Below are 15,878 nucleotides of genomic sequence, written 5' to 3'. Positions count from 1 at the left end.
ATGTTTGCGGTTGTGCCAGTGTCAGCAATAAAATAACGATAAGTAAGCCTACTATGTTGGGGGGGAGGGGTTGGGCGGTATCGCCTCGCCGACACATGCGCACACCATGGAAAAAAAAAAGAAAAAATAGGATGCAAAAGGTCACCCATGATATCCCTATGCCACGATGATCCTTCTCCCTCATTCACCCGGAGCTGGAAGTCCCATACAATACTGGACTGTACACTTGACACTATGCCCCCTAGTTTGGAGAAGTATCTACAGGAAGGAGCGCGAGGATCTGAAAGGAAGACACCAGGAGTCTTGCAAGTAAAGGGAGGAAGGGTATGAGAGGCCGGGAAAGGAGCACAAAAATCCATAAGAGGGCGAAAGGAGAATAACAAAGACGCCGATGATGCGTGTGTGTGTGTGTGTGTGTGTGTGCATCTGGCACAAACAGCTATGAGCCAGTGGGTAGACTCAGAAACTATACGAGATAGGGGGGGAGAGAGGGGGCTAGGGCTTTCCGAAACTTCGGTGCATAGCTTCAGTAGTGAACGTCTTGGGCAAGCCGGGTGGGGCGTAGGAAAAAAGGAAAGGTGCGAAGAGGGCATGAGACTACCTCCCCTTTCTTCATGCGTTTTCACTCCTCAATCCACTTTCCCCTCTCCTGCTCGTGAAAGCCTCGAGTGAGCAGAAAACAATTCTTGCGTTGCGCCCCTGACCTTTGCTTTACTGCCTAACACCGCCTCCCCCCCCCCCACGAATACGACAACGCCAACTCCGTGTGCCCTCATCTACCCACCCTCATCCACCACTCTTGCTTTTCCATTTCGCGACAGCAAGGATATAACGGCAGCAGCAACGGCGATGAGAGCACACACTTCAGTGGAGAAGAAAAAAGAGAGCGAACACCCACAGCAAACACTAAAAATGAAAACAACGCCAGATGACAACTTGTACAACGAATAGAGCAGACGCCCAACGTCAACAACAACGCACGCAAACAAGAAACAAAAGGTGGTACTCAGAGGCACGTCAACACCCAAAAGCACTACACTGGCGAAGAACGGGGAATATGCCCTAAAGCTCACCGCGCTCCCGCGTGTGAGGAAAGCTCGGTGGTATCTTGCCAACGGGATCCGCCAGGTAAGCCTCGGACTTCTCCACCATGTGCGTCAACGCGTCGATGTATTTCTGCATCTTCGACCTTTCCTCCGGGGAGGCTGAGCGCTCGTATTTTTTCTGCATATGCGCGACGGCGTCGCGGGTGTGATCAATGAAGCGCTTCACGCTTCCGCTGCGCAGCTTGAGGTTGGGCACCAACCCTTGGAAAGCCGTCACAAGGCGCGAGAGAATCAGGCAGCCCTCGTCCACCGGGTGCCTCGTCAAGCCGACAGCGAAGACAGTGTAACAAGCACCACTAAGAACCAGCGAGAGTAGACCGCTCTCCTTGACGGGCTGGTCAAGCGCATGACTGTACATCGAGGTGTCTCCAGGGCACATGATGGCAAGCAGCGAGGATACATTGGCGTCCGGATGCTCCGCCCTCATCTCCACCTGGACAAGCTGTAGTACTACGCACGCGCGGCTCTCGCCACACGTGCGCAGTGAAGAGCTCATTAGATTCGAGAACTGTTCCACCACACCCACCTTCACGAAATTAGCACCGGTCACCAGTGGACCAAGTAGAGGCGACGTGCTTACCTCGACCGTCTTGAACTCGCTCCCCTCGGTAAGTGTGTCCAGGACGACGTTCTCCTTCACCTTGAGCGCACAGAGCGACATAAAGAGTGAGTGCGAAGGCGGCATCTTGCGCAGGATACGACGCACTGTGTTGTCCACCATTTCCAGACTCGCCGCTGAGCCGCGCGCGTCAGCAGTAAGGAGGGCTACATTGTCTCCCTGCAGAAACCGGTGGCTCAGCTCCTCGAGCAGCTTGGAGTCGATGGGCGAGCCGCGGTTTTTCCGATGTACCACTTCGTTCACCGCAAACCTGTGCGCCCCTTCAACATCTGTAACGATAAGCCCCTCACTGTCGCTCTCCACTGACCAACCTTCCTTTGCCTGTAAGCTCGTGTGAGCACTCTCCGTGATAATGGCCAAGAGACGCACTGCATGTGTGCTCTCGCTCTGCACCACCTTGGGCGGCTCTGCTGCTGCTGGCAACTTCTCCTTTGGTGGTTCCTCTGTCCGAAGCACAAGCAGCTTCTTCTCAGCACACGGGTTTTCATCTTGCGGCTTCGGATCCTTGTTCGGCTTTGGATCCTCCGTCTCCTGCACTTGCAGCGGCTGTGGCTCCCTCGGCGTGGTGTCCTGTGGCTTCGACACGGGCACCACCGCTGGAGTCACATGGCTGACATTCTTCTGCGACTCCTCCTTCTGGGGCGTAGCCGCGAGCGCTTGTGTGTCCTGCAGAGATGTTGACACCTGGCCGATAAGTTCCTTGGTTGCCGACGACACAACGCCTCCCACAACAAGCTCGGGTGAGTAGGCCTTGGCACTGACAGTCTTTGGATTTGCCAACAGCTCCTCGTGATCGCGCAGACTCTCTGAAAGGCGGTGCAGGCAACTCATCATTGCCTCTTTGTCCGCCGGCTCCGTCGCAGCAGCCAACTTCTTTTTTTGCCGCTCCACTGAGACTCGTAGGTACTGCACAAACTCCTTTACACTTCCACTGCGCGCCATCGGCACCTTGACGTGGGCCAAGCTGCGTTGCACAGTGAACGCGTTCGCCAACTCCGCCGAATCCATGTGGCGGGGAGCTGTGATGAGAACTCCGGTGGACGATGGGCCGCCGAGGGAGTAGGTGAAGAGGGTACGGGAATAGCTCGGGTTCTGCTCAAGGATGCCCTTGTACGGGCGCATATCCGCCGCCGAGACGGCAAAAATTGACGCCACCACTACATCGTCTTGTCGGATCCGCTGCACCACCGCTGTCACGACGATCATGGCACCATCCTTGAGGACCGGTTGGGAGTTGGTGAGCGCTTTGCTCATCACCACATCCACCTCCTCGGGCGTGGTGACCTTGACGCCGGTGGTGCCATGCACCACCGGCCCGAAGAGCGGGGACGTGAACACAGCAAGGCGTTTTGGTTCTGTGTCGCCGGATCCCAGGTCCGCCAAGACCTGGCGCCCGTGGACCACCGACATGTACAGTGTCGCCTCTGTCGTCGTCTCTGGCGCTGCGGACTGGAGTACTGATATAAGCAGATGCCTCACACACTTCCACGTCATTTGCGCATCCGGCTGCGTCGGCGCGGTGAACTCCGCGCCGAGTAGAGCAACGTTGAAACCAGCCGCCAGCAACGACGCCATACGGCTCAACTCGTTGGACTGCTCCACGGTGTGCATCTTGTCAGTGGCAGGGCTTTCGATGCACTCGTCCACATCATAAGCCTTCATCGATCCTCCCACTACCACGTGCACCGCCTTGCTGATAGACGGATCTTTCGTATCTTGAAAAAATGCAAGGCGGTGGATGGAGCTGAAAGGAGTCACCGGTGCGGCTACTGCAACTCCGAGAGGCGTCGGCTTGCCGTTGGCTGCGCTGTCACGCGTCTTGTCGCCTTCAGTGGCCGCAGGGTCTTCCTTGACACGGATCCCTTTGCTAGCTGCTGCCGTACAGTGGGGGCGACTCTTGTGGTGAATGGGGTACACCTTTGGAAGGGCATCCGTGTTGCTCATCAGTTCAGCTGCGTCGTTCGACATTTTTCGCATCTTCTCCACCATGCTCGCAGAGCGCTCCCTCTCGGCGCTGCCTAGATTTCCCATCTCCTCTGTGATCCTCGCGATCTGCTCGTTGGTGTACTCAACGAAACGTAACACGTTCCCGCTGCGTGGTGGCAAGTTTTCTTTGCTGCACAAAGAGCCCATAATACGCACCGCCTCTGCCTCCGCCGCCGCCGCCTCGGCAGCGCCGGAGAGGACGACGACGGCGGCGGTTTTCGTAGCACCGCCAATAGCGTTGCGCAGCACAGGAACTGGGACGCGGTGGTCATCGAGGGCAGCCGTGGCCTCTGCTGTCTCGCTGTCACGCACGATGTACACGTTCATCGAGCACAGAAGCAACTCCTCGTCCTTCCGAATGCGAACAACAGCATGCAAGAAGACAATCTCTTGCAGTTGCGTCTTCTTAGCCAACAAGCCCCTCACGTGGTGTGCCACTTCCTTTACATCCTTCATCGTTGCGGTTTTGAGGTCCATGATACAGGAGCCAAACAAGGGGTTGGATCCGAAGACGATGCTCTTGGGCGGTGCCTCTTGCGCCGTGTCCTCCTGCAAGTCGCGGTATTTGCTCGTACCGGACATCGCCGACGCTGAGAAGATCACTTCCCACTCCTGGCCCGCCGCCAGCTTCCCAAGCGAGTCCGCATAAAATGCAACAATCACCTCCCCCACAGCGGCCGACATTCCTTCTCCCATGTCGATAACGATTAGGGCACTATTGTAGCCGCTGCGCAGGTGCGTCGAAACGATGTCAAGAACCGCGGATTTGCTCATGTCCAGATCAGAACCCTTGATCACCTCATCTACCCTGCACTCTGTGGACTTGCCAGACGCCGTCTTTAGTGAGACCGTTTGGCCTGTCTTCGCCGTCTCCGTCGTCAACGTTGTGCTCTTGATGTTTTCCAGAATGATGAGGCCGTGGATGTTGTTGCGGTCGGCGGCGCTAACCTCATCCTTGGCGGCTGAGGTGCTGGCTGTGCCGTTTAGCGCGGCCTCGCCACCGTTTGACGCGCGCGACTTACCCTCTGGCTTGGCCTGCCTATACGTGCCTTGGTGTTGATCCCCCCCAAACCTCGACTTGCCATCCGCTGCGATTTCCTCCTGGTCTGGCTCCGCAGTTTTGGCGCGATTAAGCGGGTCGGCAGTCGCCCTAAGACCCTTTGGGGGAGTCTTCCCCTTCTCTGCCGGTTGCCTTGTGGCGTTGACAGTCGCGGTTTGGGGGGTTTTGTCTTCGTCATCCCGCAGCACCCTCGCAACGGTGGGAATGTTGGAGTCAGGACGCCGACGCACATATACGCTCGAATTGGTACCCCACATGCCACTGATGCCGCGAGTGGGGCCGCCAACGTCAATGAGCGAGCTGCCACCCATCGAACCATACATGCTATTTCCACCGTAGGAGGAGAAGCTCATGGAACGTGCCATATAACTCGGGCCCCCCATTCCACCCACACCGTACATACTGCTCATTGGACCACCCATGCCATACATGGAGCCCATAGGGGCACCCATGCCGTACAGGGAACCCATGGGGACGCCCATGACATACATAGAGCTCACCGGACCACCCATGCCATACATGGAGCCCATTGAGGCACCCATCCCGTACATGGACCCCATCGGAGCACTCATGCCGTATATGCTGCCCGCTCGGTTGGAACCGATGCCACCGTAAATCGAGCCGCCGCCAGCCATAGAGCCGTAGCCCTCCATACCATCCAAACCCAGGCCCACGGTGCCGTACGTGAAGCCATCTCGCTGCGCAGCGCCTATGCCACCCACACCGTACATGCCCCTAAAGCCTCCGGCGCTGTTGGGGCCGTGCATGAAGTTGCCGTTGCCGCCGCCGCCGCCGCCGCCGCCCCCAATCACCATGGCGTCGTGTTTTTGCACCTGCTGAAACGCACGCGTGGAGCTGGGTGTACTGTCGCCAATCGGCCTCTTCACTTCGTTGATTTCACGGTGAGCACCATGGCCGACGACGGGATTGGCAGCAGCACCGACTGGTGTAGCGGAAGCGGGACCATCGCCGTTTGCAGATACGTTCGCCGCCCCCGATGCCGGCATACCGCCCAGAGACCTTGTCGCGCTTAACGCCCCCGTCGCGTTCCCTAGAGGCTGGTAGGGATTGGGCAGCGCTGGAGTTGAAAACATGGCCAATATCTTCGTGTGCCAATAGATACGCTCCGATCCTTTGAGAAGCAGATGGAGAGGGGGTGATAAGGAGGGGGGGAGAAGGGGGAAGGTGGGTGAGAGGAGGAGCGCAACAGTTGCGCAATGTCGTCAACAGAAAGGCTGAAAACAAGGAAACAAAAAACGATGCAAGGTGTCGTAGTCCTGATAAACGTGTGTGTGTGTGTGTGCAGAATAGATCTCAAGTACTCGTGAAACGGGCGTACCTACACGACCGCTGTCAACTACCGGAAATCGAAAAGTGGTGGAAGATGAGAGAGGTGATGAAATACCAGGGCATACCGCATCAAAAGTAAACGTATGGAAAAGGAGGGGGGAGGGGGGCAAAAAGATACAGAAGTCAAGGAGTATAGGAGCACAACCGAAATGTATACAGTGGTGGAGAAAAAGCCTCAGTAGGTGAGAGAGAGAGAGACCTGGGAGAATGTGCCACGCGTTCAGGAAAACGAAGAGCGAGAATGGCCACAGTGCGCTGACACACACACACACAGACACACATGTGAAAAAAAAAAGCGAGAAAGGTAAATGAAAAAACAAAGCCAAGTATGGAAGCTGTGGCTGACAGCGAAACGTCAACACACGGATCAAACGTTTTGGACCAGTCGTTCTCTTGGTGGTGTTCACTGTGCGGCTGCTTCTTCGGCGGCAGATGCTGCCTGAATGTGGGAGGAGGGGGGGGGAATATGTTAGAACCTTGTTAGTGAGAAACGAAAGTGGAAACAGAGAAGACGCGAACTATAATAGAGAGTTGATTGATGAGCAAGAGAGAGAGGGGTGGTGGTGGTGGTGGCAGTGGTGGTAAGTGTCGTCAACTTTGATAGGAAGAAAAGAGGGAGGTGGAGAAAAGAGGAACACGTGCCAAGAGCCAAGCGCAGTTGTTTGTGGAAACGAAAAGAAAGTCGAACGAATTAGACGCAAAGGGGGGAATAGAGGAACGGCACGGGTAGAGAAAGTCAAATGGGGATGCGTGGGGGGAGGGGGGGGGGACTCGACTACGGAAACGTGAAATAGCTGAGGCGTGTGTGGCGGAAGGAAGGAGGGGGGGGGGGTCAAGACCTCATGGCCACCACCTCCGTCTTCTCGGCGAATGCAAAAGTGTGCGGTGGTACATACGACGTATAGCCCAGTACGCGCTAGCATGCGGTGTCGTTGAAGGTTTTTTGGGAGCATGTAAGCAAGTGTGTGTGTGTGTATGTGCGTACCCGTGATTGAGATGCATATGTCAGCTTCCTTTTGGCATCCATTAGTCAGTGGTTCAAGGTGTCGGCTTCGTACCTCTGACCTCTCCTCCCTCTCTACAGTACACAACACACCCAGGAGACATACAGAGAAAACGAGAGGCATCTGGATGCCGCGGGAGGAGGGGGGAGGAGTCGATCAGCTGAAAGAGGAAATCTCTCCAGAGATATACACGTACATGCACGCATCCGAAAAAAGACAAGAGCCTGGACCCCACATAACCACACACATACAAAGGGATCCCGTCAACATAAGAGTAAGGCGCAGACTTGACAAGGCAAGTAAAAATCAAAGAGACAATAATATTGAAAAAAAGGGGGGGAAGAGTGTACCCTGGAAGGTGACACATGAAGCATGCCGCCACGATATGCCCTACAGAGTCGCCCACAAACTTCCGATGCTGCTCATACCCGCAAGCCGGGTGCCCCGCTCAGTGGGACGAAGGCGTGAAGGTGGGTGGTGGAAAAGGGGTTGCGCCTCAGCGCCTCCGCATCGACCAGAAGATGCTCGGCCACCTTGACACGGCTCACAATATATTCCCTCTCCTCTTCGTTCGATGAAGTGGCCAGGCGCTCCCCCAGCCTCACAATGCCATGTTGCAACTCCTGGATGTACCGCGACACGCTGTTCACCTGTGGAAGGCGGTTACGCACTTGAGTGATGCCGTGAAGCGCGTGCAGGAGTTTTCCTGGGTTCTCTTCCTCGTCACTGATGCCAAACAGCGCGACGGAGAAACATGGTCCGCGGAGAATGCCGTGGAACAACTCTAGCGGCTCACTCGGATCCGCATCCAGCACGCGCTCGTAGTGATGAACGGCGTCAAAGACGGCTGTGCATAGTAGCGACGACACCAGCACATCATTCGTCGGATTCTCCACGCGCTGGATTAGGGTTAGGGAAACCACCATGATCCCTGGATCTGCTGACTGCAACGCTGGATCAGCGTTGTCGATGGCCACGGCCAGAAAGTTGTCAAAGTCCTGCGGTGTGGAAACGAAATGCGACGTTACACCGGCGACGCGTGCGCCGTAGAGGGGTACGTGGTCCATTTCAAAACGGTGGTACGTCTCATTCGCATTGATGGGCAGGAGGTCCGCTGTCATGTCATCTTTGATGAGCGCAATAGACACATGCAACTCACCCACCACCAAGGACGGGTGGTGAGATCCAGTGGAGGCTGAGCCCTCACACAGCCCTCCCTCACGTGGCAACAACGCCCCGAGGACGCGGCCAACGATGCGGCGCAGCATCAGCGGCGTGAATGCGCTGTAGCTGCTGTCGGAGGTAAGAAGGCCGGTGTGATAGCCGGCAAGGAGCTTGGCTACCAGCTGATCCATTAACTTCGACGACAAGGACCGATGTTCCTCGTTACACACGATCACCTCGTCGCTGTCGTAGCGCATTCCTCCCTGGCTTGTGCACAGGATCGAGTTGCCCTGCACCGCAACCGAGCCGGCGCCCATCAACACCTGTTCGTAACAAACCAGAGACTGGATGTGGTCACCCGCACCCTCCGGATTAACCGCCGTGATGCAGGGCAGAGAACGCTGCGATGATTGTCGGTTGGCTGGTTGCTGCGTCGTATCCCCCACGGCTCCGACGGCAGAGGTGCTAATGGGCAGATTGAAGACATGGCTGGTATTCCCGCAACGGCTGCGAGACGCTTTCGTGGCCGAAGAGTGGGAATCGGGGTTGTTGACGGATGCCACAGATGCCGAAGTGGTCCCCCGCTCCTGGTCCTCATGGAGGTAGGCTTTGGGCTGGTGGTGGTCGAAACCGTGAAGAAGCGCGTCTGCATCCTTCACCATTTCCGCCAGTCGTTCAATCAACTCCTTCGTCGCCGCTCGCTCACACTGGTCGCGCGAGTTCTCGTACTTGGCGATCAGGTTCGGCATCAAGTCGGTGCGGATGCCTGCTACGAATTTGGCAACACTGCCCGGGTGAGTCGCGCGGTTGCTCATCTCGCCCAGGCGACGCTGCACCTGCAGCATTTGGTTTGCACGAGACTCCTTGCCGCTAATGCCGAGCAGAGCAATCGTATAGCTTGGGCCGCCGAGGGCGTAGTGAAACAGCGCGCGGGGTACAAGAGGACTGCGATCCAGCACGGACGTGTAGAGTCCAACGTGCTCGCCAGCGAAAGTCGCAACGAGCGAGCACACGAGGACGTCACTCTCATCCTCTAATTGCAGCTTGAAGAGGAGAGAGCAGAAAATGAAGCCGTGGTCGCGGCCGTTGTCGTCGGAAGCGTCGCGGTGGAGCGCGGCCTCGATGGTGGTGTTGAAGATGGCCGAACTTGGAATATTAGAGTAGGTGGCGCCGTGGACACAAGAGCCAAACAGAGGCGAAATGGCAATGACGAGTTTCTCCGCTTCGCCCGAGTCCCTGAGCAGGTCGACGACGGACTCTCCCTTCACCTTCACAATAGACGCGCTCAAGCGCCCGCTGCGACGCGCCCCCTCGCGGTTCAATTCATCGAAGGTCATCTGCACCACGGACTTGAGGACCTGGACCGAGAACCCCGTCCGCCGGCTATCAGCGCTGAGAATCGCGGCGTTGCACCCGCGAAGCAGCGCATCGCGGAGCTCCATCAGGAGTTTGGCCCGAAAGGGTTCCTCCTTTCCTGAGACCATCTCACGTACCTCATCTACTTCGTATTCCTCAAAGTCGTCCTCAGTGGTGGCAATCACCATGGTGTTGTCGTATGTCACGTTCGACGTCTCGCGACAGGAGGGGTCAACTACTACGAGAGTGCGCACCTTTGTTGAGGTCGTAATCGGCGCACTCTCGCCGCGGTTCAACGTCGAGCTCTGCTGCACCGAGGAGGAAACATCGGGAGCCAGCGAGGAGTCGATAGACTTGACGTCTGGGGCGGTAGGGATATCAATGGGATCTTTGGAGGAACTGCTGGGCACCTGCCGCCCATTCGACACGATCCGTGCAGGAGCGGCTTGCAGCCTCTTCTGGACTATACCCCCATTCCCGTTCACCACGCCCGGTGATACACCGAGCAACTCTTGGGCTAGCCCACCAGCACCGTTGGACGACGCACCTTTGTCACGTCGGCTTGGTTCGGTGACGCCCGCGCTGTGTCGCACTGACAGTGGTTCGGTTGTCATCTCAGTTGCCGAGCGCGGTGAAAACTTTTTCGGTTCCTCCCGGTCACCCTTGCCCAGTTGTGTGCCCACGCGAGGCTTGCCGACTACCGACGCAGAGCTGCTGTCACACAGATCCTCGAAGTTCATAAACCTTGTGGTGTGTTGCGCGGCCCCGCTACCGTTCCCGCGGCGCACGTACTCGGTACTCAGCGAGATGCTGACGCTGGGGCGTCCTGCCGCTGGCGACGACGTTGGTTGCTGCAAGGGGCAGAACTGCGCAATCTGTTTGCTGTAATGCGTGACCGGTGGTGATAGCGGTGTCTTCTCCCTGGCCTTAGCGTCCAAGTCCACAGAAAATACATCACTTGGACGGCACGTGACTAGCAGCTGCGTGGGATGTGACGCGGCCCTGTCCGCGACGGCTAATGACAAGGAACGCGAGTGTGCTAAGGCGGCGCCAGTGCCGTGCGATGGCAGCAACACTGCGGGGGCAATAGCAGGCGTTGAAGAATCGGCCGCCTTGCTCATCAACGAACACTGGCGCGGCACAGTCACATCCGTATTTTTTATCGTGGCGTCATCTCCGCTGTTCGGCTGGCCTCGCGGGGTCGTCGCGGGCGTGAGTGGCAGGCCGGCGGGTTGTGAGAAGCGTGCCGTCACTGTGGGCGCGCTGGCACGCCGAGAGCGCGACGCCTCCCCCACGGCCTTTGGGTGGTACCCGGCGGGGTCGTCCAGGATGCTCTGCGCAACCACCACCGACTCGACGAGACGCTTGTGTAACAGTGCTCGCATGCCAGATTGTTGCCCGGGCCCCCGGTGCCCACTAGACGACGGTGGATGACTAGTGCTGTCGCTTTCACTGGTATTGCTCAAGGTGCTAAGACTATGCGGCTGCCCTTCAGAGGCCATCGTCGTACTATTTGTACCGGAGTTGGGTCTGTTGTCGGGCCTCTCGTCTTCGGCGCCTTTCTGCAGCTCTTGCTGCGCCAGCTCCAGGAAGCGTTGCACACTTCCCACGTGGCACGGCTTGTTCGTAACATTAGCGAGTCGGTGCTGCACATCCAGAAGAGGCACCAGTGTCGCCGAATCGGCAACGCTCACTGACACCAGCGCTGTGGTCAGAGTCGACCCGCCCAGTGCGGAGTGGAAAAGCGCGAATGGGGTGTGCTGCGCCTTGCGCAAGACGGCCATGTAGGTGCTGCCGTCGAACCCTGCATCCGTAATCAAGTAGGAAGACAGCACGACATCGCCACCGCGCTGTTGCTTCAGGATCAGCGACATCACAAGGAGCCCATCACTGGGCTGCTGTCGCTGCCTTGTCAGGTTGCACACCCTGTACGCCTTTGAGACCGTTGTTACCATGTGACCGAGGCCCCTCACTGCCACGTACTTCACACTCTCAAGTGTGGGGCCGAAGAGCGGCGACGACGAAAAAGCTGAGCGCACCGGACGCCCGGTGTCGCCTAGCAGGTCTACCGTGTTCCCGCCGCTGACGAACGCGATTGAGGCGAAGAGTTCCCCCTGGGAAGGCATGTGCGACAGCACTCCCCTGACCACCTCCCGGACTGCCGACAGAGAACCGTGGTGTGCTTTCTGAGTGCTTGCGAGCAGCAGCGCTACGTTCACGCCAGCCAAAAACTTGCGGTTCATCTCGGTCAGTGTCGATGACGACAAACGTATACTCGGTAATTCGCCATTCGAGAGTACGTGGGAGGCAATCTCAGTGCTCCTCCTGCCGAGAGGCTCATGGACCTGCTTTGGCGCCGTAGCGTCATTGATGAGCAAAAACTCGTCCACGGAGAAGAAGCGCGTGTTATCTGGGGGTACCTGCACCCTGAACGTATTGCTGCTTTCATTCAGACGTACCACCACCGTGCCGGCGTTAAGTGGCCCCAACGCAGCCGTGCTGAGAGCAATGCTGCCACTGCTGGATCGTCGACCACCCTCGTCGTCGTTGAGCGTCACAGGCAAATCCTCTTGCTCAGCGCCGGCGCTGCCCATGAGTACGACCACGGCGCGCACTTTGTTTTTCACTGCCGAGACGGCACCCCTGCCCAGTTGAGGAAGAGACACGGGGTCTGGCACGGCCGCTGTCGCCGCCATTACCGCCTCGGGAATGATACACGCCACTGGAGCCGACTGCCGCACTGGTCGGACGCGCTTCGGCAGCGCTTTGCGGGGGCGCTTTGACACCTTGATCGCGTTCAGCCCACACCCAACAGTTACAGGCGTCTGCAGGCGCGGGGCGACCTCTAAGGTGGGTTGTTGCTGCTGCTCTCCGGGGAGCACCTCCAGCTGCCGCTTTTGACCCACCACCCCAGCGCGTCGCAGCTCCTCTAGCTTTTTTTCAGCCTTCCGCCTTGCCATGAAAGCCTGAATGCGCTGTCGCCGCTCCTCATTGGACTGCTGAATCTGCCGTTCGCGGCCCCGCTGCTCAACTGTCTCTGGGTGTGGGTCCTCGGCAGTGGTGGCAGAGACGCGGGACTTGAAGGAAGCCTGCAACATGTAGTCACCGTTGCGAAACTCTGTTAGGCGGCGCCGCGGTGGGTTCGCTGCAGGGCCGTGCTCCACGCCTGTCGCTGCCCCCAAGTCCGTCCGACTAGTAGAGCCCCGGCGGCTTAAGGACGACGACCCTAACGAGATTAGCGGATACTTCTTCACTGCGACTGTCCCCATCTCTGCTGAGTCCACGACAGGCCACCGAGTGGAGTTAGTCAGGGTTGTGACCTCACCTGTTTTTCGTATGCCGTAGAGGCGGTTACTAGTGAAGCCGGCGTCGGCGGTGCACTTGGAGGCAAACATGCCTCGCTGCGAGTTGCTGCTTCTATTACCACGGGAGATCAGCAGTGGCAGTTTAGTGACACGCATACCGTCCGTGTATGCCAAGTCTTCCCCACCGACAGCCGTAATGAGACTTCCAGATGGCGTATCATCACTGCCCGTGGTGTGGTCACCGTGACTGTGGTGGGACGTCTCCAGTTTGCCGGACGCCAAAGTTGCTGAATCTGAAGGCAAGGAAGCTGAGGTGGGGCCGTATGGATGGTTCCAAGCAGACAACGGGAGTTTACTGGACTCACCACGACTGCCGGCAGCGCTGAGTTTCTGTGGTGCCCCTGCGGCTGCCCTACCCGTAGCACAAGAGATGGTGGTGACTCTGGGGTCGCTATTCCCGTGTGGAAGATTGCGCCAGGACGGGTGCAGCCTCTGCTGCTGCGGAAAGGGTCGCTGTTTCGACGCAGCAACTTCTCTGCCCACTAGCGAGGAGCCGCGACCGCGCGCAGACAATGTGGGGATGACGGTTGTGTTGCTGTAGTTGTGTGCTCCACAGTCTCGTCCTGTGGAAGTGACCCCCGATGCGACAGCAGCCGTGCTCAGCTTGCCAGAACTGCTCTTTACTGGAGAGCGGATAAGCTGCGGCGGCCCTGTTATGTAGCCACCCTCTAGGAGGTCTTCATCCACATAAGGGTACGGTGTTGCAGTGCTAAGGGATGCTGAGCCGCACGCCCGAGTGACACTACCATCGCTACCCCTAAGCTTTGCGTGAGCCATCGCTAAGTGAACTTTTGTGGCCGCAGCAGCAGTGGGATCTGGGAAAACGTCGCCGTTACCAGCCATTGCCGATGATGCGCTTGTTTTTCTCGATCCGCTGGGGGTACTCCAGGTTTGCCCATGACGGCTTGGCGGGCTGCCCTGGGCCTGTGATTGCGATGACGAAAAAGCGGTAGTACTGGCCCCTACAAAAGCGCCAGCGCTGCCCCGCTGCTCCCCTCCAGCGCTAGAAGGGATGCCGGCAGATGTCTCCAGCTTCGGTTGACGTGCGAGCAATGTGCGAAAACCAGAAGCACTTGACTGGCCAGCTTGCTGCTTCGCTTGCCCCACTTCCGGGGAAGGGAGTCGCATTGTGGAAGAAAAAGTGCGCGTCCCACCTGGAAAAGTGTCGAGGTGGGCTGGTTGTGAGCCACCTGGCACCGCAGTCGTGGCACCGGCGAAGATATCGTAGTCACCCAGCAGATTCTTCATGAGGGCATCCACCTCCCGCTTGAGTTTCTCCCCAATTGAGAGGCCCGCATGCGTTGTACTGAAGCCGCTACGCGCAGATGGTGGCCCCGGCGCCTTCGACTCCAGCTCCTCGAGCCACGTATTGAACGCCTCCGCACTCTGATCTCCTCCCAAGCCGACGCGCGCACCCGCGGAAGATGAGCTCGCCGCCGCTCTTTTGTTTACTGGTGCAGCACCACTGGTGCTCGTGCCGCCATCATCGAAACGCAAGACACAATTATTTTTCTTGGACTCACTCTGTGCAGCCGGTGTGAGACGCTTGAAGGACGGCTGACGACCAAACCCGAGCTTGTTGCCGTGCAAGAAAGCGTCGATACCAAAACGGAATCTCTCGCTGTCGTTATGTGGGTACGTTGATGACAAAACGGGGTGCAATAAAGGAGGCGTGGGTTCCACCGATGGATATGTTGGCCCACCGGCGGTGGCGGTTCTCGAATGTAAGGTTGGAGTATTTGATGTATAACCAGTCGACATGACTGCATTCGTATCAGAGTGGTTGCTCCTGTCCTTCGCACTCCGGTGGTGAGTACCGCCGCCATTGGGGCTAGCATTGAACCTCACTATGCTGTTGGGCCCTGCCGCTGGGCTCGAGGCATCTCTGAACACCTCCAAATACGGTGTTGAGGGTTGCCTCAGATCTCCCACCGCGTTCATTCTGAGGTGGTAGTGGTGCAGAGGCTGGGGCACCGATACTAGCGCCGCAGGCAGCTCCTCGATTGTCTGCCTTGCTACGGGTATTATGGGCAACGCGTCAAAGTCGGTGCCGCTCACAGACTGACTGGTCACATTTGACGTTTGCGTCTGCGCGTCGCCCTCCCCGTCGCTGATTTCAAAGGCAGAGTTGCTCCCCGATAAAGCACTTGCTAAATTGCTACCGTCAACCCCCACGAAGTCCTCGAGTGCCAACGCCGCCAGCGCCTCATCTCTACCGTCGTCGTAGCTTTCAGAAAAGGAACTATCCAGGTATTCGTACTGAGACTGTGACGTGTCAGTATTATCAAGAGCGCTGTCCACAAATGAGGAACTGCTTTGTTCATGAGGCCGCATGATGGTACCCACCAGATCTCCATCATCGAGGTCATTGGTATAGGTGTAGCCACTACTTGCCATTATGGTGCCCTGGGGCGCACCCTTGCACCCGCAGGGGCTACACGGCGTTTGTTTGTATATGCGCGCGCGTCTATGTGTGTGTGTTTTTTTTTTGCGCACGGCTCAACTTTTGTCTTATTCACCTGCCTGAATAGAGCCAAAGTTGAAGTCGAAGAAGGCAAAAGGGAGAAAGCGGACAGACTGGGAGACGAAAGAAAATGAAGAACAGCGTGGGAGTTCGAAAGACGCGACGTGAAAAAAAAAGGGGGGGCACGCACGCAGCACGCCAGCCAAAAAAAAAAGGAACTAAACAACGACAAAGAAGAGAAGGACAACGGAACGACGCGCCTGGATAGAAAGAAGAGAAGCTCAAGAACAGACAGACGAGCAGAGTGAAATAACGGTCGGGAGACAGGCAGGAACACGCGAAACCAGCAAACACCACGACAAAGAGGAGAACCGGTGCTGATTTTTCGGGGGAAGGGACGGAAG

General features: G+C 57.5%; 2 protein-coding genes across 2 annotated transcripts; both read right to left on the bottom strand.

Moving 5' to 3' along the window:
- Positions 1–1,062: 1,062 nt before the first annotated feature.
- Positions 1,063–5,865, bottom strand: JKF63_02321 (uncharacterized protein; the record flags this gene model as incomplete). Its single annotated transcript, XM_067898361.1, has 1 exon — positions 1,063–5,865. The coding sequence occupies one exon, from the start codon at positions 5,863–5,865 to the stop codon at positions 1,063–1,065; it is 4,803 nt and encodes a 1,600-aa protein (XP_067754518.1).
- Positions 5,866–7,547: 1,682 nt separating this feature from the next.
- On the bottom strand, positions 7,548–15,407 carry JKF63_02320 (uncharacterized protein; the record flags this gene model as incomplete). Its single annotated transcript, XM_067898360.1, has 1 exon — positions 7,548–15,407. The coding sequence occupies one exon, from the start codon at positions 15,405–15,407 to the stop codon at positions 7,548–7,550; it is 7,860 nt and encodes a 2,619-aa protein (XP_067754517.1).
- Between the last annotated feature and the right edge of the window lie 471 nt (positions 15,408–15,878).

Source organism: Porcisia hertigi, chromosome 33, assembly GCF_017918235.1.
Source record: "Porcisia hertigi strain C119 chromosome 33, whole genome shotgun sequence".
Classification (NCBI taxonomy): domain Eukaryota; phylum Euglenozoa; class Kinetoplastea; order Trypanosomatida; family Trypanosomatidae; genus Porcisia; species Porcisia hertigi.
Note: the sequence above shows the minus strand (reverse complement) of the source record. Positions and strands in the feature narration are given on the sequence as shown.